At 38.7% G+C, this 21,249-nt stretch overlaps 1 protein-coding gene across 1 annotated transcript; it reads left to right on the top strand.

The window, feature by feature from the left end:
• Positions 1–11,847: 11,847 nt before the first annotated feature.
• Positions 11,848–16,907, top strand: irf6 (interferon regulatory factor 6). Its single transcript, XM_084928428.1, has 8 exons — positions 11,848–12,082; positions 12,416–12,594; positions 13,320–13,515; positions 13,605–13,703; positions 13,796–14,056; positions 14,536–14,928; positions 15,134–15,252; positions 15,499–16,907. The coding sequence occupies exons 2-8, from the start codon at positions 12,421–12,423 to the stop codon at positions 15,727–15,729; spliced, it is 1,473 nt and encodes a 490-aa protein (XP_084784554.1). The 5' UTR covers positions 11,848–12,082; positions 12,416–12,420; the 3' UTR covers positions 15,730–16,907.
• The last annotated feature ends 4,342 nt before the right edge of the window (positions 16,908–21,249 follow it).

Genomic DNA, 21,249 nt, shown 5'->3' on the forward strand with positions numbered 1-21,249 from the left:
TCTCCCGGTGATTTTACATTTAATAGAGTACATTTTGCTGATTGCACTTTTGCTTGAGTACCATTTCACCTGTAACGGGGTATTTTGTAGTGTGCTGTTGCTGCTTTTATGTACATGATTAATTATTTCCCTATCTGTGTGTCTTGCATGTGCACCTAAAACAATTGTTATGACATATGAATATAGTTTAAAGTCTGAAGAATAAAATAAAACCAATTATCAAAGTAAAACCATTGTTTATTGTAACCTTCCTTTTTAGTTCAAAAATTCTAGAAGAGCAGCTATTAAAAAGTTAGGCCTAACTGACTGTTTACAAAGGAATGGTTTATTTGAAGAGTTTCACAGAAACGGCACTAGTGAAGGTTACAAATGATCTTTTTACAGCCTTTTATCATGGACTCATCTCTGTGCTTGCCCTGGTAGATCTCAGTGCAGTGTTCAGTACCAGTGCTGACCATAAAACGCTACTACAGAGATTAGAACACACACTTGGTATTAAAGGAACTGCGTTGCAGTGGCCTGAATTATATCTGGCTGATAGATAACTATATACGTTTTCATGGCTATGCAGATGATATCCAGCTTTATCTATGCATGAAGTTTTGTCTTGATGCATTCTCAATCATCCGGGAAAATAAATCTCCAAAAAGTTGATTCTGTTCATCTGGACGTAGCATTTTGTGGGAGAAACGTTTCGTCACTCATCCAAGTGACTTCTTCAGTCTCAGCTGACTGCAGGTTTCCCCAATCTTATAAACAGTACATTTGCATAATGACTGAAACCAGCCCACTGAAGGAACAATGGGCTGGGAGGTCAGTTCCTTAATCTTAATTATGCAAATTCTCATGACCATTGATCAACAACCACTGACCAAAACCCACTGATCAAAGACCACTGATCAATGGCCATGAGACGAAACGTTTCTCCCACAAAACGCTACGTCCAGATGAACAGAATCAACTTTTTGGAGATATGCATGAAGTTGATACACGTCAACTAATTAAACTTCAGGCCTGTCTTGAAAACATAAAAACCTTGATAGCCTATAATTTCCTCCTTCTAAATTTAAACAAAACTGAGGTTGCTGTACTCTGCCTTACTTTAAAAAAATATTACCTTTGCCTTCAATACCACTGTGAGGAATCTTGGAGTAATTTATGACCAGGATATGTGGTTCAGTGAGCACATTATACAAATATGTAGAACTGCCTTCATTCTTTTGCACAGTATGTCTAAAATTAGAAACATCCTGTCTCAGAGTGATGCTGAAAAACTAGTTTATGTATTTATTACTGGTAGGCTGGACAATTGTTGATTATTCTCCCATATTGACTTAACTTCACTACTGGATTTCTCTTACATTCAGACTCAAATTTAGAATCCTTGTCTTCAGATAAAAATTCTTGAATAATCAGGCGCCATCATATCTGAAAGACCTCACAGTAGCTTATTATCCTCTGTCTGTCCCTCTCTGATCCTGGTAAAAGGGAGTTTTTTCTCCCCACTGTCACCAAGTGCTTGCTCATAGGGGCTTGTCTAATTGCTCTGTTAGCAGGGGTGTCAAAATCATTTTACATTGTAGGCCACATACAGCGCATTATGATCTCATGTGAGCCGGACCAGTGAAACTCCTCTTTCTGCCAGTGTACAGAAATTTAAGCAGATATACCTAAGATATCTTAATATAAAAAAGAAGTCCTATTTCAATAGTATCTCTTCCTTTTTCCTTCCTTCCATTTTTTTTCAAGATTCAAAGATTCAAAGTGTTTATTGTCATGTGTACAGAAGAAATAGCATTTCTCTGTGCAATGAAATTCTTTCTTTGCTGTCCATACACAAATGCCAAGTTAGGTAGGGTTGAAGGAACAACATAAATAAGGATAAAAAAAAATAAGACAAGCTATTAAGATAAATAAGGTAAAAAAGGATAAAAAAAAATAGTGAAAGATAAATAAATAAGTAAAAAAAAAAGTAAATGAAGACAAGTGAGTTAAGCAGTTGTTAATGTCAAAGGATATACAAAGGAGCTTAATGTGCAAAGTGAACTTAGTGTGCAAATTGTCCTGATGTGCAAATTGTAGTTGAGGTAGGTCAGCTGTTCAGGAGTCTGATAGCAGTGGGGAAGAAATAAAATGAATCTGTCAGCACAACGTTTTGGACTTAAATTGTAAGAATAACTTTTACTACATAAATAAAACCAAACTGCACTGAACTGAAATCATAAAATAATTTCTTCATTCTTGTTTCAGTCACATTGGTGATCCAGTCAGAGAGTGACTGTAGAAAGACATTTGTCACTTAAAGATTCTTACTCTATGTGTTCATTCAGCTTTCTGTTAGACAAGCTGAGACGGGAACCAGAGTGACAGACGAGCCTGCCATAAAAAACAAGGAAAGAAAAACATATTTCCATCACAAGGTATAGGCATCATAATGTCCTCATAGTTTCCACTTCGAAGAAAAAATGTGTCACATGTGATTTACAGGTAGACCTAAAATACATTTCTGACATAGAAATATAAAACAAACATTATTAAAGAACAACATAAATCACAGTAATTGAAGTTTTGAAAATGCTATGGTGTGTGGAAGCTAAAATAAAGTCTTCTTGGAAAACATTAGAAAAACTTCAAGCAAAGATATGATGGCGCTATAACGTGTTGTAAAAGTAATCAACTTTTTCTCTCCATTAAGGTATGCAAGGTGCTTGAACAAAACAAATCACAAGAGTTATATTCAACCCTCTGGATAATTGTTCAGTTAGCTATTAGCTCACGTTGGAACATTACATTTGTGTGATAAATGCATGTTTTTAATCTTAAATAAATCTTTGATATTACTGAAGGAAAACCTTCATTCCTTGTTGTGACTTTCTTAAGGATAGTGAAGGATGAGAAACGTGGAAGCAGGATACTCATAAATTTGATTTTGGTTAAAAGGGGTCAAAAATCTTAAACAGATGAGCTAACCCCTTAAAGTAACCCTGTAACAGCATTTTATCTACTCTGCATCACAGTTTAACAACCTGTGGGTATTTGGGGTTGTTTACAGCTGGTAGCAGAGTAATAATTTGTAGAAGTATGTTTCCTTTACACTGATATTCAGTTTCATAAAACACTTTATACTTTTTACTTTATATTTCGTAACATTTTAGAAGGATTTAATTTGTGGTGCTCATATATTCAATTCAAAACTGCAGTTACTCGTTGTTATTAATAAACTGTGTTATCAGTATATTAATAATGTACTTGATTGGTCTAAAGTGCATTATAGTCAACTCTTAAACTCTTAAACCTTTCACTTCAGTAAGCTTAAAAATGGAGAAATTATAATGAGTAAACATAAAATTCTTGATAAAAATATTCTGATTTTCTGACAATAGTGTTGAGATAAAGTTTAGGCCTTCAGTTTGTCCGAGCATTACAATAACTAAGTACATGATGTGGTTTAAAATTGACATTTTATTTTCATGTCATCCAGCAACAGACACAGATACATTAATTTTTTGGACAATGATACATTTTTTCTGTGCACCTCCACAGTGGATTTTAGACCAGATAATCAACATGTAATTGGAGTGCCGACTTTCAGCTTTAATTCAATGGGTTTAAATTTCTGAGTTAACTATTGGAGATACATCGTTCTCATAAGTACTTGGACAATTAAGTGATAAACTGTTTCAAGGTCAAGTAAAGCCTGCTTACTTGTTATTTCAAACTAACTAATCAGATAAAAGATCTGGAGTTGATTTCAGGTCTTGAACTTTCATTTGCTATTGTTAACTGGAATTCTAAACATGCGGTCCAAAGACATGTCCATGTAAGTAAAGAAAGCCATCATTAGGCTGAACAATCAAAATAAACCAGTCTGAGAAACAGAAAAAGGAGTGGCCAAATCAGCAGTCATGTACACTCTTAAATGGAACCAGTGGAGCAAGGTCATTAGCGTTTATTAATCATGTGACTGCTGATAGACGTAGCAGGGTGGATTGTGAAGTATACAGGGTTATACTCTCTGCTCAAATTCAGCCAAATGCCGCAAAACTGTGCACACAGTATTTCACATCATTCCACATCATTTTGTGCTTCTAAAAACAGGAGACTGTATATGATAATAGAGTCCAACACTTGGCTGTGTTTTGTTGTTGCTGATTCCTTTCACTATTTGATATGTTTTCTGGTGTTTTTGTGTTAAGATTTAGCTGCTGAAACAGATGAACTGATTGATGCCTCGGTGCTCATCTTCAAGGTTCTCTCTTTCAAATGTTAAATTTAAAGAATGGTTTCAATAGATATCCAGCTACGATCTAGAGAAGTACAACTAACACAATAACTTAGATCCCTGTCACCCAACATATAGAGCTCTTACCTTAAAGACCTCATAGTACTCTTACCACATACTGACTGTATCGAGCCCTCGCCTGCAGCCTGTGAAAATATTTTACACTTTTTTATTGTGAAGGTCTCCTCCACAGGCCTCAAATCTCTCCTTCATGACCCCTCAGTCTCTACTTCCTGCGCTGCTGTCTTTGACAGGTTTGAGCCCGTGACTCTCTTCTCTTTAAAGGAGATTTTTGGTCATTTTAAGCCTGCAGGGTCTCCAAACGATGTCCCTCCTCGACTCTTAAAAGAGGCGTTACCAGCAGTTGGACCTTTGGTTCTTGAGCTGGTAAAACACAGTTTGATGTTAGTTTGATGCCCTAAAGATTTTAAACATGCTCTAGTCAAACCCCTGATTAAAAAACCTGCTTTTGATCCTGCAATTTTTGCAAATTACAAGCCTATCTCCAAACTACCTTTTCTTTCCAGAATTCTTGAAAAGATAGCTCACAGCTAATTAATGACATTCCTGGAAAATGTTTTAGACGTTTTCCAATCTGGTTTTAAACCCTCACATAGCACTGAATCAGCCCTTTTAAAAGTTTTTAATGACATATTTTTAGCTACTGACGCTGGGAACTGTGTTGTTCATGTGCTTTTAGATTTGACGGCTGTGTTTGATACAGTGGATTGTGCCATTTTACTCTCTTGTTTGGAGCACCGGGTGGGCATTAGGGGCACAGCACTGGAGTTGTTCAGGTCCTGCTTGGCTGGGTGAACTTTTTGTGTCTGTCTCTGTGACCATGTGTCGTCCTCCGCTCCTCTCTTGTGTGGTGTCCCACAGGGCTCAGTTCTAGAGCCCCTCCTCTTTTCTTTGTATCTGGTCCCTCTTGGTTCTATACTGAGAAAACATGGCATTGCATTTCATCTCTATGCTGATGACTGTCAGATCTATGTCCCTCTAAAGAAAAAAGGCACATATTCCATACAGCCATTACTTCAGTATCTTGATGACATTAGGGTTGGATGTCTCTTAACCTTTAAAAATTTAATGACAAAAAGACTGAGGTGATGGTTTTTGGTAGCCCCACTGAGACCCCCAGTGTGTTTTTAGATACCTTGGCCCAGTATAATAAGCCAACTGTCACAAACCTGGGGGTCAAAGTGGACTCTGAACTGAAGCTTGACAGTTGGATTAAAGCTTCTTTCAGCTTAGGCAGCTGGTTAAAATAAAGCCAGTTCTTTCACAGCAGCACTTTGAGACAGTTATCCATGCCTTTGTTAGCACCTGATCTGGATTACTGTAATGCACTTTATATAGGGGTCAGTACTTCATACATTACTCATTTACAGAGGATGCAAAATGCTGCAGGTATTTTTTAACTGGCACTCAAAAGTTTGAGAACATTTCCCCTATTTTAGCTTCACTTCACTGGCTGCCCACTCCTTTTAGGCTTCATTTTAAAATTCTTTTATTGGCTTTTAAAGCCCTCCATGGCCTAGCCTCATCTTATCTCTCTGAGCTGCGCCTTAAACGCCCACCTGCTCTCTCAGGTCAGCTGATCAGCTGAATGTACCCAAGACTGAGACTAAACTTAGAGGAGATCGTGCTTTTGCTGTAGCAGCTCCCAAACTGTGGAACGATCTGCCTTTAGAGATTAGACAAGCCTGTTTTTTAAATCACTCCTGAAAACCCATCTCTTCACCCTGGCCTTTGACACTTTGTGAGATGTTGGTTTTAGTTTATTTTCATTTTGGTTGTTTTAGTTTATTCTATGCTGTTTTATCTTGTCTTTAAATATAGGGCTGTTTTAATTTTTGTGTATTATGTATTTTATTTTCTACTGTTTTCTTTTATTCTGTTGTTCTTAATTTATTTACTGTACAGCACTTTGTCCTGTGCTGGGTATTTTAAAGTGCTTTATAAATAAAGTTGGATTGGATTGGATTTCAAAATATACAACGTAGGCCTCTGTGAATCATTTTTCCAGCGCTGATGTGCTTTTACGTGAAATAAACTCAGGCATATTAACTGAATCAAACTTAAGATTTCACAGAACTCACTTAATTTTGCACACTAAGCTCTGGCAACTTATGCTTTAAGTAAGTAGCTCTGCTTAATGTAACTGTTGCACAAACATAAGTTGTTTTTTTTTCTCTGAGGCATGCTTGAGTTGCTTTTTTTTGGTAAACATAAGATATGAAATGAGATTTAAATCTCAATGAGACTTTTCACCTGGATAAATAGAGGATAATACGTAGCTTTCACATAGTGTAGGGCCAGATTTAACTTAAGTATATTTTTTATAAATTACAGGATGAGGAATATACGCATTAAAATATAGTATGTCGTTATGTAAGCGCAGTTTTGGCACAATGCTTTAATTGATTGTTTTTATTTTATTGCTGTCCAGAAAACCAGTCCGTCCTTTTAAAAAAAGAAAAGAAAAAAAAAGTCTGTCTGTAGCAGCAGGTCGTCGTGGAGACAAGCTGGTCCATCCAGTTCCTCTGTACTTGATGGAAGGTGATCGTGGCCATGATTTTCATTGAAATGTGAGGAATGTGTGGTGTGAATGCGCTTTTAATGGTTTACCTGCTTGACAGCACTGGACTTACTGCCCAGGATGAGACAGCAGTAACAGAAAGAGTTACTCACAGCATGAGCGTCATTCACTTAGTTACCAATTACCACAAATAAGCAATGGAAGTGTTGCTGTTTTTTATTTAACTGAGCTTCTTCCTTTTTCCCACTTGTTTCCACTGCAACTTTAGCTATGAATCATGAAAAGACAGACAGCTTACAGGCACTGAAGTAAAAGGAAATGAAGACCTAAAAAACACAAATATTTTTTGCATTCCATTATGGTGTGGTGTAAACTGGCTGGAAGTGGAAATGAAAGCACTGATGATATCTTAAAATTTACTGAATGAAAGAATGTGTGCAATAAAGCAGTTTCGGTGCATGGCAGCATCGTAGACCCACACTGTAGCTTTCATTTTCATTATTACTGCGAAAAGTGTTCACAAGAAGATCTGCGGCTTCTCCCGAGGAATGAAGGCACTGTTGGTGTGAATCCTGATGCTGAGTTTTAGTTCAAGTCTTTGTTGTTCACCACTGTGTGTCGTCAGGGTGCTGTTATATATATACCTCTATCTCCATTTGTTACTGTCCTTTCATTCTATTGTTTGAGAATAGTGACTTTTGTGTATTTATGTATGAGTTTCTTTTAATTCATGAAAGTTCACTTTGTCTACTCTGCATTCCTATGAAATTTTTCAAAACCTGTTTCAGTGTAATGAGGCATGTCAAAGAAAGTTGGTGCTTCTTGTGGCTAATTTGATTATTAGTGTATCATTCTCCTTGTTAAAGAAACCTTCTCTGGTGACGGAAGCAGTAGTCTAATGAAACCAAAACTATATGCATACCTGCTGCTAAGTGAGAGCTTAGAACACGGTGTACCGACTTTAATACAGCGTATCACTGTTACATGTGGTATTATTTTGGATAGTAGCGCAGTAAATGGGTAAGTTGAGAGATCACAGAGAGAAGACTGGAGAAAGGACGTGTTATTATAGGGAAATATTCTGAGTGCTTGTTGAATGTAGTTCTTATCAACATCTGCATTAAAACAGTAGCAGCAGAAGACTCACTGTGTTGGCTGAGGGACTTCAGGCCAGCTGTGGCCCTGATTTCACCTGTGGGACAGTGACAGGACTACAACCTGAGGAAGAAGATTATCCACGCGTACTCAGTCCTGATTTATAGTTTATGCTGCTGTTTTATCAACATAAAATTATATGAAGTTTTTCACTCTTTCAACCATTCGAGTAGAAATTACATCGCCTCTTCCAAACTGAACTATCTCAACAACTTCTGGATATTTTGCTAATTTGTTCCGATTATTTATGAGCGATTTGTGATCCGGTGATTTTTCACGTGAACCATGATTAAATGTTTCAGCTTTGATGTTACAATTATTTTGCTTTTTTTTAGCGCAGACATATTGAAGAAAAAAGGGAAAGAAGGAGGAATGTATTAGCTTTGAGTAAACATAAAGAGTTGCATAAATCCATACCCTTTTGATAAATAATACTTCCTGTCAATAACAACCAAAAAGCTCAATAATGCTTACAGAGGGAGAATTATATAAAGCAGTGATAACTGACACTAAGCTGACACCTGCTGGTTGACAAATGTAACAATGAAGCAGTCAGTTTGAGTCACTTGTTAACCCGGATCTCCTGTGTCATATTTATTCACCGTAATTCCAGGAAGTCAGAAGAAGACAACATGACCGATGTGTGAAATGAAACAAAATGTCACAACCGCAGCGACTGCATACCAGGTTGTGGTGATATCTTCATGAAGCAAAAAGAGTACACAGAGAAACCGATAGCTGCACTATTTTACTACTAGATTGTTATTAACTGAGCCAAGCAGGTTATGTTTTTGCAACCGTTTGTGAGTGCGTGCCATAATTTTGTCTGTGAACTTTAGAGCTTGAAGAGTTGTGAATGAATTCTGATAAAACCTTGTAGGAGAGTGGAGTCATGTAAACAATTAACACTGAGGTGTATGCGAGCCAAAGTGTACCCAAAGACTTATAAGTGTGGTGTGTAGTGTTAACATGTTGAAAGATTTAAAATATCCTGTCATATTTAACCTTTGACCTCTCCTTCAAGGTCAATAGATTGATCTGAAGGGCAAAGTGCTAATAACGGGACATAGAATTAATTCATTTCTTATTGCCATTGTTTGCATTGGCAACATACAGGCTTACAGATAATAAAATATTGGGATACTAAATATCACATTACTTTATTGTGGCTTGTTATTTAGATTACAGTAACAGGTTATAACTGTTTACAATAAGAAAAGTAAAGTATTGTATTAAAAAAAAAACCCCAAAATAAACTTGTGATCAAAATCTTTTTTCACATGATATTTTTGTTACAAACCTTTAAATGAATTTTACTAAAAAATGAATTGAATGCTACATGTGTGCTATACATCATCCATCAATCCTCTTCCACTCATCATAAGTCAACAGTTAAAAGTAATATTTTCAAATATAAAAAATACAAAAGTAAATACTGCCCAGAAGGTCTGCAGCATGCTCAAAGTGCTTCATATTACTGTCCATTCTTAGATTTTAGTTCAGACTTTTAAAAAAAATTATTTATTTATTTATTTATTTATTTATATGAGGGAGTGTTTGGACATGAGACACATTGTTCAAGAATCCAAGAAAAATCAAAACAAATGATCTGAAAGTGAATTTTTGTGTGTATAAGCTATCTACTGATACCACTGTTTTAAGCCGTAGAGGCTGGGAAAATTGCTTTAGTGGGACACCATTTCAGTCTTCAGATTCAATGTCTGCCAATTCCTGTATGACTTCTATCCAGTGTTTATTATGCATTACAAACTTGGCAGTATTGTTTGACACATCAGAGGTAGAAGGGATGGTGCAATGTGTGAGAGCCATAACCTAATGCTAAATGTTAGTGAAACTGAAGAAATTGTTTTGATACTAGATGTAAAAGAGATCATAGTTTGGTCTTAATTGGTGGACAGAAGGTTGGGCAGGTAACAATATTTAAGTAGACGTTAACTTACAGTTTGTCAGTTAAAGTAGTTTCATCATGTGAATCCAAAATGCTGACTTTATCTAATTTGCAGTAATTACATGCAACTTTTCCATGTAATTTTGAACAGTTTTTAAATGTTCATTTTAATGGAATCCAGTAGAATGAAATACTTGATTGGTATACATTCAGTTTATACCAAGCACGATGTCCTTAATGATTATTTATGTGAATGAATAAACATTTTATTTAATATATTTCCATTGCATTTTACTCACACATACTCGGGCCAGTGTTTTTGTTAAATCTATTATCCGACATGGCATGCAGAAAAATGCAGCATTTCATTGAAACATGTGCAAACATACATTGGAAAAACAGTATCTAAGGCAAAAATGAATTTGGACAGTTCTCTGAAGCTTGGAAGTCAGTATTTGGCATGATGATTTTCGTATGAACACCCTCTCTTACGCAAGCTGTTTTGTAATTTTTAACTAGTCTTCAGAACTGTTGTACCTCTCTCCTAACATCCACCATACCCACACTCAACATGATTTGAACCAAGAATTTCAAATTTGGATTCCTCACATCATAACAGCTGTTGCCACTGACTTTCACTGAATTCCAGTTCTTGTGTAATTTGGATTTCAGTGAACAGGAGACGGATCAACTGAAGAGTCAAATTCATCCCTCAGGTCCTGTGTCATGTCTTTTTTTTTTTTTTTTTACTTATTTCTTGTGGACATGACTTTCAGGTACTGTTCATCTGATGTAGATAGTTGTTGTTTTTTTATTGTTGGCATTTTTTATAGATTCAACTAAAGAAATTGGAACAAATTATGTGTTTTTGCAGCAGGCTGCTAGCAACTAAGTAGCTAAAGGTACAATTTAGAATTCAATTCCAAGTTCTGACAATGATCTTCTGGGCTTTGAATGGCAAAGCACCTACTTACATCAGTAAACTGTATTCCCGTGTCTGCCGGAATATGTTTCAACACATTGCTGCATCTATTCCCAATTTCCACTTCTACATATAAAGAAATGAGTGATTGCGCATGACTTTTTCTTGTATCTCAGTTCTTGGAGTGCCTCCCACTATTTTATCTGTTAAATCATCTATTAAACCCTTTGCAGCCCCTAAGGTCACATTTATGTTGGGAGAAACTGGAAACATCTGTTAACCGAACTGGATCAGACAGATCGTGGTGATACTGCAGGCAGTTGGCAGTAAACTGACCCTATCGCCCCAAGCAAAAGAAAACCAAGAAAACCCCACAATTAGCATCACACAGGAAGCAACAAGCACATGATGTATGCTGTGCCAACACCGGGAAAAATCACAAAAGCAGGCCAAGTGACACGCTTTCTGCAGTCCATGAGCGGTTTCAGGGAGTGGTTTGATATTGTCGGCCTGTTTTTGGTTCCTAATGGTGATAGGATCATCATCAACCGTCCACTTGTCTGGAGCAAACTCATTGTGTGCATTGTTTTGTTTTGTTTTTTTCGTCGAAACGCCTCCTTTTCCTGCCAGCTGAGTCATGTCACACCGGTCGCGCTTTTCTTAGCTAAACAAAGCAAGTGTGTGAGTATAAAAAATAAGCATGTAAAGCTGACAGGACACAATTAGTTTAAGTGTTCTCAAAAAGGCCAGCTTTACCCCCCCGCCAAAAAAGCTCTTAATATTAATTGTCCCAAAAAGCACGGTGTATCTCGTTATATTTATTTATGGATATATTATAAATAAATATCAAAAGGAATGTAGAGTATCCAAATTACGAATCTGATCAAATAAATTCCTAAAGGACAAAAATAAAAAATGTCGTTCTCGCCGAGATCAGCTGAGATATTCGTGGAAAAATAAAGTGCCCTGTCCACATGCTTGGTGAAAAACGATCACCCAGCTGCTCAGAAAAGGTGTGCCGCCGGTGTGACGTCACACTCCTACCTGAGTTTCGGTGTGGAAAGGGAAGGACCAAAGGAGTGAGGAACATCAGCCATTCTGAGCTCCAGCTCTCCGCCTGTCGTTGTTATTAGTCGCCTTTCGTCGAACCGGTAATCGGTGAGTTCGCTTCGAGGGGAGATTGGTGGGGAGTTTAGACCCACCGAAGCGGTGTTATTTCCAGCTGCTGGTTAACAGGCCGACTAGAAATCCAACTTCCTGCTTTGCCCACAGGTATGTGTCGTCTTTTGTTTTCGTGTTTGCTTGCGTCGGGTGTTTGATTTTTGGACTGGATTGGACTGACACACAGATACTGCACTTCACATATTATTTAAACACACCGTGCAAAATCGTCATACGAGGCCTAGTCTGTAAGTAACCTGGCAAACAACTGAAAAGTCGCTCCGTCTGCCAGAGCTGAAGTCCAGCAGCTCTAAAATGTTTGTTTCCCCCTGATAAGTGCTGCAGCGTAGTTTGCCGTGGGGTGCACTAAAGATCATGGGGGGATATGGGGGGGTTATTAAGACTTCTGACGGTGGACTGATTTCACTTGGGTTTTCTCGGCAGTGAGGATGGCAGTCACCCCTCGGCGTGTCCGCTTGAAGCCCTGGCTGGTCGCGCAGGTGGAAAGCGGGCGATACCCAGGATTGACGTGGCTTGACCGTGAGAACATGCGCTTCAGGATCCCATGGAAACACGCCACACGGCACACACCCCAGCACGAGGATGAGGACACCATCTTTAAGGTAAAGACTCACTAAAAGAGGGGTGTCTGCCTGTGTGTGTGACTTTATTCCTTATACATGATCAGAACTTGTACTTCTGCAGAGACAGTGAGGAGGTTTAAGCAGGGGTTATGCTAATTCATTCCTGTTTAATACCCTTTTAAAAAATACCCTCTAATAATAATAATAATAATAATAATAATAATAATAATAATATTATTATTATTATTATTATTATTATTATTATTATTAAGTAGGACTTTTAATAAAACGTCTGGCTTTGCAGCCCAGTTATATTTGGTTTTTCTGGGTTCTGTTGAATGAAATTTTATGTAGGTGTTTTATTTTATCATTCTTCTGTAAACCTACCAAATTAAACAGGAGAGGCATATAAGGAAAAGGTTGTGGCTCATGAGGTTGTTTTCTTTTCTTTGATAAAATAAAATAAATAAGTAAACTTTTTTTAAAGAAAAGAAAACAGAATTTGATCGGCATAAACTTTGTTGTGACGAGGTGTTTGTACCTTGTGAAAAATTGAGCCTCTGGGCTTGAGTCTTTTCATTCTTACATAGCTGTGAATACATTATACAGCTGTTTCCTGACAAACATGCTGACCCAGCACCACTCAGTAAATAAAGAACACTGGTTTTATTTATTTTTTTAAAGTGAGTGCATACTGTGCATAAATAGAAATAAAAATAACTGTGTGATGCTGATCCCTTCATTTGGTCTAAATATTCCCCCAGGCATGGGCTGTGGAGACCGGAAAGTTCCAGGAGGGAGTTGACGAACCTGATCCTGCAAAGTGGAAAGCTCAGCTTCGATGTGCCCTGAACAAAAGCCGAGAATTCAACCTCGTCTATGACGGCACCAAAGAGATCCCTATGAATCCTTGGAAGATATATGATGTCTGTGACATCCCCCAGCCCCTCAGCAACCACGGTAAATGAGAGCTCTTTAATGCGGCTCGCTCTCGTCTTTCTTCGTTCAATTTTAATTTTGCAGTATTTGCCACCTCCCTCACTCCGCAGGCTCTTCAGATGCTGGCCCCTGGACACCCGGGGATGATGATGGTCTTGAGGAAGATATTCCAGATACTCCAGAGTCTCTGCCTCCATACCCATCTAATGGTGAATGGCTTTGTCTAAAAACATTACACCTGTTTCTGCAATGTCCAGTTTGATTGCTTATTAACAGTAAATGAATTATTTTCTTCGTGTAGGCACCCCCTCTCCTCTCATTATGTGGTCTCCGATGGGTTCTGAGTCATCCATGCAGCCTCCCAGCTGTCCCCCATCAAACGAGGTCTGGCCCAAAGAGGAGCCTGTTAAACCCTGGCCTAAAGAGGAGCCCGTGGATGTGGAGATGCAGCAAACAACACACGACATGCCCCCAGTTACTCTGCCCGATCCGTCTTTGCAGCCCCCTCCCCTGCCCGACGGCTTGTTTGCCTCTCCCGAAATGTGGATCAGTTCCCTTCCAAGTGAGTGTGAACTGTTGCTAAGACACGAGTCTTGCACCTGCTTGCTTGGCAGACTTCAACTTAAAATAACAATTTGAGCTTTTTGTTGTGGCAGGCTGAGGTGTAGGGGATACCTGCTGTAGCTCTCCAAGTGCAGTTGAACTTCATGACATTTGATTGGTTTAAATTAGGAAAATATAACATCAGAAAACCTCAAGTCTTCTCTAGACAGCAATACTTGCTGGTTTTATAAAAGATAGTTTCAACTCCTCTGCTTTAAGCTTGAAGATGTCACTATTCCTGTTTTTGTTTTTTTGTTTATTAATTAATTGAGAATATGTGTCCAGTATGTGCACCATGGTCGTAAAATTGAAGTTTCTGCTTCTCTGTGACCTCTCCTTTTTCAAAAATTAAGCTTAGTTCTTTTTCTGTTTTTACCTAAAATATAGTTTTATTGCATTTTCCTTTTTAACACGCTTCCACCTTCATCTCTGACCCAGTGACAGACCTGGAGGTGCAGTTTCTTTACAGAGGGAAGGAGATGTGTCCTACAGCGACAGTCAGCAACCCGCTAGGCTGCAGGCTGTTCTACGGAGACCTCGGGCCCATGGTCAATCAGGAAGAGCTGTTCGGCCCAGTGAACCTGGAACAGCTACGCTTTCCGACCACGGAGCACATCACCAATGACAAGCAGAGGGTCTTCACTAACCGCCTTCTGGACGTGATGGACAGAGGTCTGATCCTGGAGGTCAGTGGCCACGATATCTACGCAGTCCGTCTCTGTCAGTGCAAGGTGTACTGGTCTGGCCCCTGCGCTCCAAATCCAGCTGCTCCGAATCTCATAGAGCGGCAGAGGAAGGTCAAACTGTTCTGTCTTGAGTCTTTTCTCGCTGGTATGTATTAATGTCACTTCTTTTTAATAAATGAGATACAATGTGTAGTTAAACATCTTTACACTGACAAAAATGGGAGTTTCAGCGGTTTGGCCCATGCCTTAAGATCAAGGTGGGCTGCATGTGGCCTGCAATGTAAAATGAGTTTGAGTACCTGTGGAAAAGCATTTTTTTTATAAATATATATTTTTTGTTTGCTGTGCAGGTGTGATAGCTCAACAGCGTGGCCAAGCACCAAGCACTCCTGACTATGAGATCAATCTGTGTTTCGGGGAGGAGTGGCCAGATGGAAGACCCAAGGAGAGGAAACTTATCATGGTCCAGGTAAAGAAATGTGTAACATAATTTAATGGTCATCAAAGGACGATGGAGTCGTGTCATCGCAGCACGCAGAAATAATTTTTGAGTCTTTTTGCCTGTAAAATGTCACTAAGTCTTAAAAAATGACAGCCAAAAGTTTAAAGAATCTAAGAAACCAAAGATGATAAGTGTTTTATCTTGGAATTTTTAAACAAATAAGATTGCGACGTGTCTTTTCCCAACACTTAACGGCCCTCTTTCACCCTGCAGGTCATTCCAGTGGTGGCCCGAATGATAAGCGAGATGTTTTCTAGCGACAACACGCGATCACTTGACAGCGGCAGCATCCGCCTCCAGATTTCCATCCCAGACATTAAGGATAACATTGTGACCCACCTAAAGCAGCTTTACTGCCTGCTACAGACCCACCAGGGCCCAGAAAACTGGGCGTTGCCGCCTGGCTCAGCCCTGAACATCCCCCCGGCACTGCAGACTCAGTGAAACACGTAAACTTGTGAACTAATAATCACCGATCAGCCACAACATTAAAACCACATGCCTTATGTACAGTGTAGGTCTCTGTTGTGCCACGTAAACAGCTCTTGCTCGTTGGGAAATGTACAGGCGATGTCTGGGTGTGTCCTGGGATGTTGGAACTGCGTTCTTTGTGTCCTGTGTCAACTCCATGGGCTCTTTAAAGTTACTCGAGTGGTTTTTAAGCACTTTCCACTGAGTCATTGCCAAAGTAATGTAGTATTGTGTATAGAACAACCTTTAGGGGGGAGGTACACGTCAAAGTAAGATGAACGGGCTGAATGATTCCCAGCAGACTGTTGCATTGTAGCAATGATGTTATTCACATCAGCTGTCAGTGGTTTTAATGTTGTCTCATCGGTGTTTATCTACACTACACTTCATCTGACGGTTACCTACTGTAAGCAGGGAACTGCTTACAATCATATTCAGAAGTGTACTCAATACTGTAGGATTTATACCCTTTTCAAATTTTCTCTAGTATAAATGTGCCGTGTTTGTGCTTTTCTCTATATAAAAGTTGTGCCTTGAAGCCTGCATTACTCAATATCTGCAGAAACCATAGACCGATGCTGTGGCTTCACTGGCCAAAGTCCTGCTTGTTGCAAGGCAACATTTAACAGAGTTAATGAGTTACAGATATCACGCTGTGCCTTATTTATCCTGAAAGGGTCCTAGAGCCTGCCATTCATGAGGGGCAGAATGCTTTTTATGGTTTTCAGTTTAAATATTTTGAAGCTACGTGTTTAGCACGAGATTTATAGATTTTGGAAAAATAGATAAATGTGACTTAAAGTTTGGATTAATAGATTTTTCTACAGTTCATGCATGACTACACAGTTCAGTGGTGCCCAGCTACTTGAGATCGGTGTGGAAAAAAATCTTTTTTTTTTTTGTTTTTTTTTGTATGTATGAGTTTCGTGGTCAGCTGGCCCATAGTTTATCTTTGATTTTTCTATTTACTCTTATAGGATAGTTTCCATATCTTTTGTTTCATTGTACTAAACAATACTGAGTAATGGGTTTGTTCTGAAATGGATGCTGCTGCTGCACTTTGGGTCTGAATTGTTTTATGGCTTGTTGAACGTAACTGTATTTAGCCTGTGATCGCATGTTTATTTTATCAATAAAAGCGTGACTGTGAATTTGTGTGAAATCCTTTCAAAAATACAAATTATGCTCATCTTTGAGCCATAAGAGTAAAATGCACTTCATTAGTTACATGATGTCATCACTCAGCTGCTGCAGATGTGTCAGCTGCACATCAACGATATGGATCTCCTGCTCTGTCACATCCAACCGTGCTTTGTTGGATTTGGATCTGTGGACTGTGAGTACAGTGAGCATAGATCCTCACAGACCTCTGAAGAGGTCATGCATATGTACTCAGTACTTTGCTTGGGCCCCTTTTGCATGAATTACTGCATCAATGCAGCATGGCATGGATGCTATCAGCCTGTTGTACTGCTGAGGTGTTATGGAAGACCAGGATGCTTCAATAGCGGCCGTCAGCTCTTCTGCATTGTTCGGTCTCATGTCTCTCATCTTTCTCTTGGCAGTGCCCCTATAGGGTTCAGGTCAGATGAGTTTGCTGGCCAATCAAGCACAGTAATCCAATGGTCATTGAACCAGGTTTTGGTACTTTTGGCAGTCTGGGCAGGTGCCAAGTCCTGGTGGAAAATTAAGTCAGCATCTCCATAAAGCTCGTCTGCAGAAGGAAGCATGAAGTACTGCAAAATGTCCTGGTAGACGGCTGCGTTGACTCTGGACTTAATAATCACAGTGGATCAGCACCAGCCAGATGACAGGGCTCCCCAAATCAACACAGACTGGAAAATACACACTGGACTCTCCATTCTTCTTCCAGACTCTGTGACCTTGGTTTCCAAATGAGATGCAAAATTTGCTCTCATCAGAAAAGAGGGCTTTGGACCACTGAGCAACAGACCAGTTCTTTTTTTCTTTAGCCCAGGTAAGATGCTTTTGATATTTGTTGTTCAGTTCTTCCACACTTTTCCCTCCACATTTTTCCCTTCCACATAACTTTCTATTAATGTGCTTTGATACAGCACTTTGGAAACATCCAGCTTCTTTTGCAGTTACCTTTTGGGGCTTTCCCTTCTTATGGAGAGTGTCAATGATGGTTCAAGCTGTAAGCCATAGTCATCAAAATCATAACAAATAAAGGCTTGAAATATCTCTCTTTGCCAATCGATATCATTTTTTTTTTTTCACCTTTTAACTTGAGTTACTGAAATAAATGAACTTTTGCATGATATTCAAATTTTTCAGATTTCATCTGTATAGTGTTCACAGTATATACATACATATCTATTAAATCACCTTTTTCAACCTATTCTGATATTCAGTGTGAACTTCAGCATGTTATCGTGATCATGTGTACATATCTCATTGCATGGGGTGTCCGCCATGTGATGTGCTGATTACATGTTAATGTTAACAAGAAGATGAACAGGCGTCTCCAGTGAACTGGCTGGTATGTGAATGTCTGCTCATAAAAAAACAGACTTTGTTAAAACTTTTATTTTTGCTGTTGATTCTGGAGGTTGAGAGATATTTGAGTTAATTGCAAATCAGCTCCCCAGAAATGATAAATGTGCTCAATGAAACACAGCTGACCTCCAGTGGTTTAGTTAAACAACAGCAAGCATGAGATCAGCACAACATACTGTAGTGTTAAAGTCACAGAGCAGGCACTGAACGTGTGTCTGTTGAGTCACTTACACCTAGAAACCTTTAAAAAATTATGTAAAATTTAATGTATCACAAATCTATGTGACAGTGATGAATTAAACTGTTAATCTGACAAACATCTGTTCCTCCATCCAGAGCCTCTGATCAGTGTATCCTCTTTATTTTGGAGGTGGTCAATTTCCAGCGCTCATTTTTTTATTTCTTCGACTGAGAAAATGTTGATATTCGTCAGAAAAAAAGCGTTCAACTAAAAATCATACAAAATAAATGACTTGCTCATCAAATTATTTTTATGTCTGTCTAACAGACAAAGAAAGAGAAGCATGTTTGCTTTAAAATCCTTTCTTTCCTGGACACATCCCTATTTGAATCTTTTTAATACAAGAGATTTTATTATATATAGTCCCCTGCATTGTGTTAAACTACGCACTGTAAATGATTCCGACCCAACACACCGTCTTTCAGTTTTGTTTAGCTTTTATTGCACACTCCTGGCTTGGCACACATGGCAGCCAACTTTCCAGTCAGCTGTGCTCTCTCCTGCCCTCTGCTCTCCAACATCACTAAAAAAGGGAAATCCTCATCAGCACAATCACATCCACCTGTCCCTCCAACCTCTCTGGCACCGCGCCTTGAGCTCACTGCACCACCCCTCCTCTGCAGCTGAGTCAGGGATCTTCATATTTTGTGATGAAGATGGGAAATAGATTTATTGAAACGTGCAATTATACATAGAAATACAGCATAGAAGGAAAAACTAAAGTCTAAACAATTGGAATGAGCTTGAAAGTTAATATTTGGTTTGACCACCTCTATTCTTCAGCACCGTTTGAACTCTCTTAGTCAAGATTTCCTGTCATTTCTTTGAGTAGTCTTCAGGAATAGTTCTCCAGGCTTTTTGAAGGACATTCAAAGCTCTTATTTGGATGTTGATAGCCTTTTGTTCTGTTCTCTGTCAGCAGGATCCCACATTGCTTCAATAATGTTTAGCTCCAATCCCTGACCAATTGTGACCCACTCAGCATTTTTCATCCGGGTCTGCTTTTTTAATGCCATTTTTGTTGTTTGAAGTCTGTCAGCACTTGGAGGCACTTCACTGGCCTGAGGTTCTAAGCAGTTATCTGCCTTGCCTAAGGGCAAACAGCACCTCTAGGAAAGAATTATATGTTTTTGTCTCAGGCTGTTCATAACAAAGTGCCTAAAGACACAATCGGGTCTTTTGCCAAGTTGTCTGTTATGTGTAGACCCAACACCGATTCATCCCTTGACTCAGGAGCCTTTTTAATGTTTGAATGACTCATAGGTCATTCTTAATTAGCGTTGCAAAAACATTCTTCTGATAATGGTCACAAACAAGGACTGAACTGAAAGTGAGTGAAAAAGTAGCCAATTCTAAAGAAAAACTTTGATAGACCGCCAGAAAGCCTGGAGAACTATCACTCAAAACCACTTATAAAAAAGTTCTGGCTCCTTGGAAATAAAAACTAAGGAAATGAGGGATGACTCAAGACTTTTCTCAACATTTTCTTAAGGTATTACACTTTTGAATAATATTGCCGCTTTGGGTAGTGACAAAAAAGCTCATTTTTATCAGGTTTTTATACATTTAATCTGGTGTGTAACGTCATGCTTTTATGATTTGTCATATTTTTGGATTTGAAGATCTTAATCTGCAAAGCTTCTGCCAGTTACAGCGGCTTGAATGAGCAAAGTTCCCTCTTAAATACAGCAAAATGGTGATACGAAGTAGCAAAACTTTAACGAGACATTGTTTATAGTACAACCATCCCAAAATAATGACATGGTACAGTAGCCACTTCCTGCTGTTCAGCAGGCAGGATTTCTGCAGGCTCCTCGGTTTACTTTCTGGAAGGATGAGCTCAGTCGTATAGAAGCAATCAAAGCAAATGTGGTGAACAAATTATTCTCAATCTGGTAAAGTTTTCATAGATCATTTGAGCTAAATACATTCACACTGGACGCTGTGACACGCTGTGTCTGGTTAATGTTTGGCTTTGTGATATCTGCTAAGAGGACATAAAAACCAACAAGTCAGGTAGATGGTGTCATAATCCTTTTTGAACATTTATAACAGGGCATTTAAAGCTAAAGGAAGGAGACGTAAAAGGGAGACTTTAAGTGCTACAACGGTATTAAGATTTCCTTCTGTCTCTCTCTTTTAACCTTGTTTCACTTGTACCCATTTAGCTTTAGCCCCAAATGTATTTATGCATAGAGAATACAACAGATATACAGATTACATAACAGCAGACTATTGAACAGATATGGAAGAATAATAAATTAAGTGGTGTCCTCTTATCTTAATATTTACAAATGGAAAGAATGCAAAATGCTGATCAAGTTTTCTTTGTAGCATTTATTGATGGGAGGGTGATTTCCACGATATCTGGTAACCTTTGCTCAAACGGGATACCACTAAAGATCTCACGCCCTCATCCAGGTGGCTCTTCCACAGATCCGGACTTTGTCCTTCTCTCTGATGAGGAAGTCTAAGCCGTACATCGACAAAGTGCGGGTTTCAAACATGAGCAGAGTTTGACTGGAAGCAAAAACAACGCATAAGGAACTAACAACAAAAGGTAAGAATTGGTGACAATATCAGCAATACACTGAATATGCTTTTATTGTTTGTCTGAACGATGTACGGCGAAGGCTTGCTGAAAGGTTGGACTTAGTTCTTCTCTTTATTCACGGCTATCAACATAATTTAAAAACGTGCTTTTCAAAATAAAATTTAAAGAATAAGGGAAA

The sequence above is a fragment of the Perissodus microlepis genome, chromosome 5 (assembly GCF_051167445.1).
Source record: "Perissodus microlepis isolate ML-2025 ecotype Zambia chromosome 5, ASM5116744v1, whole genome shotgun sequence".
NCBI lineage: Eukaryota > Metazoa > Chordata > Actinopteri > Cichliformes > Cichlidae > Perissodus > Perissodus microlepis.

What these genes read in the sequence shown, in the direction of transcription:
- irf6 (XM_084928428.1), top strand. Translation starts at nt 12,421, where the DNA reads ATGGCAGTCACCCCTCGGCGTGTCCGCTTGAAGCCCTGGCTGGTCGCG. An exon ending in ATGAGGACACCATCTTTAAG is followed by an intron (nt 12,595 to 13,319) that starts GTAAAGACTCAC and finishes ATATTCCCCCAG; the next exon opens with GCATGGGCTGTGGAGACCGG. An exon ending in GCCTCCATACCCATCTAATG is followed by an intron (nt 13,704 to 13,795) that starts GTGAATGGCTTT and finishes TTCTTCGTGTAG; the next exon opens with GCACCCCCTCTCCTCTCATT.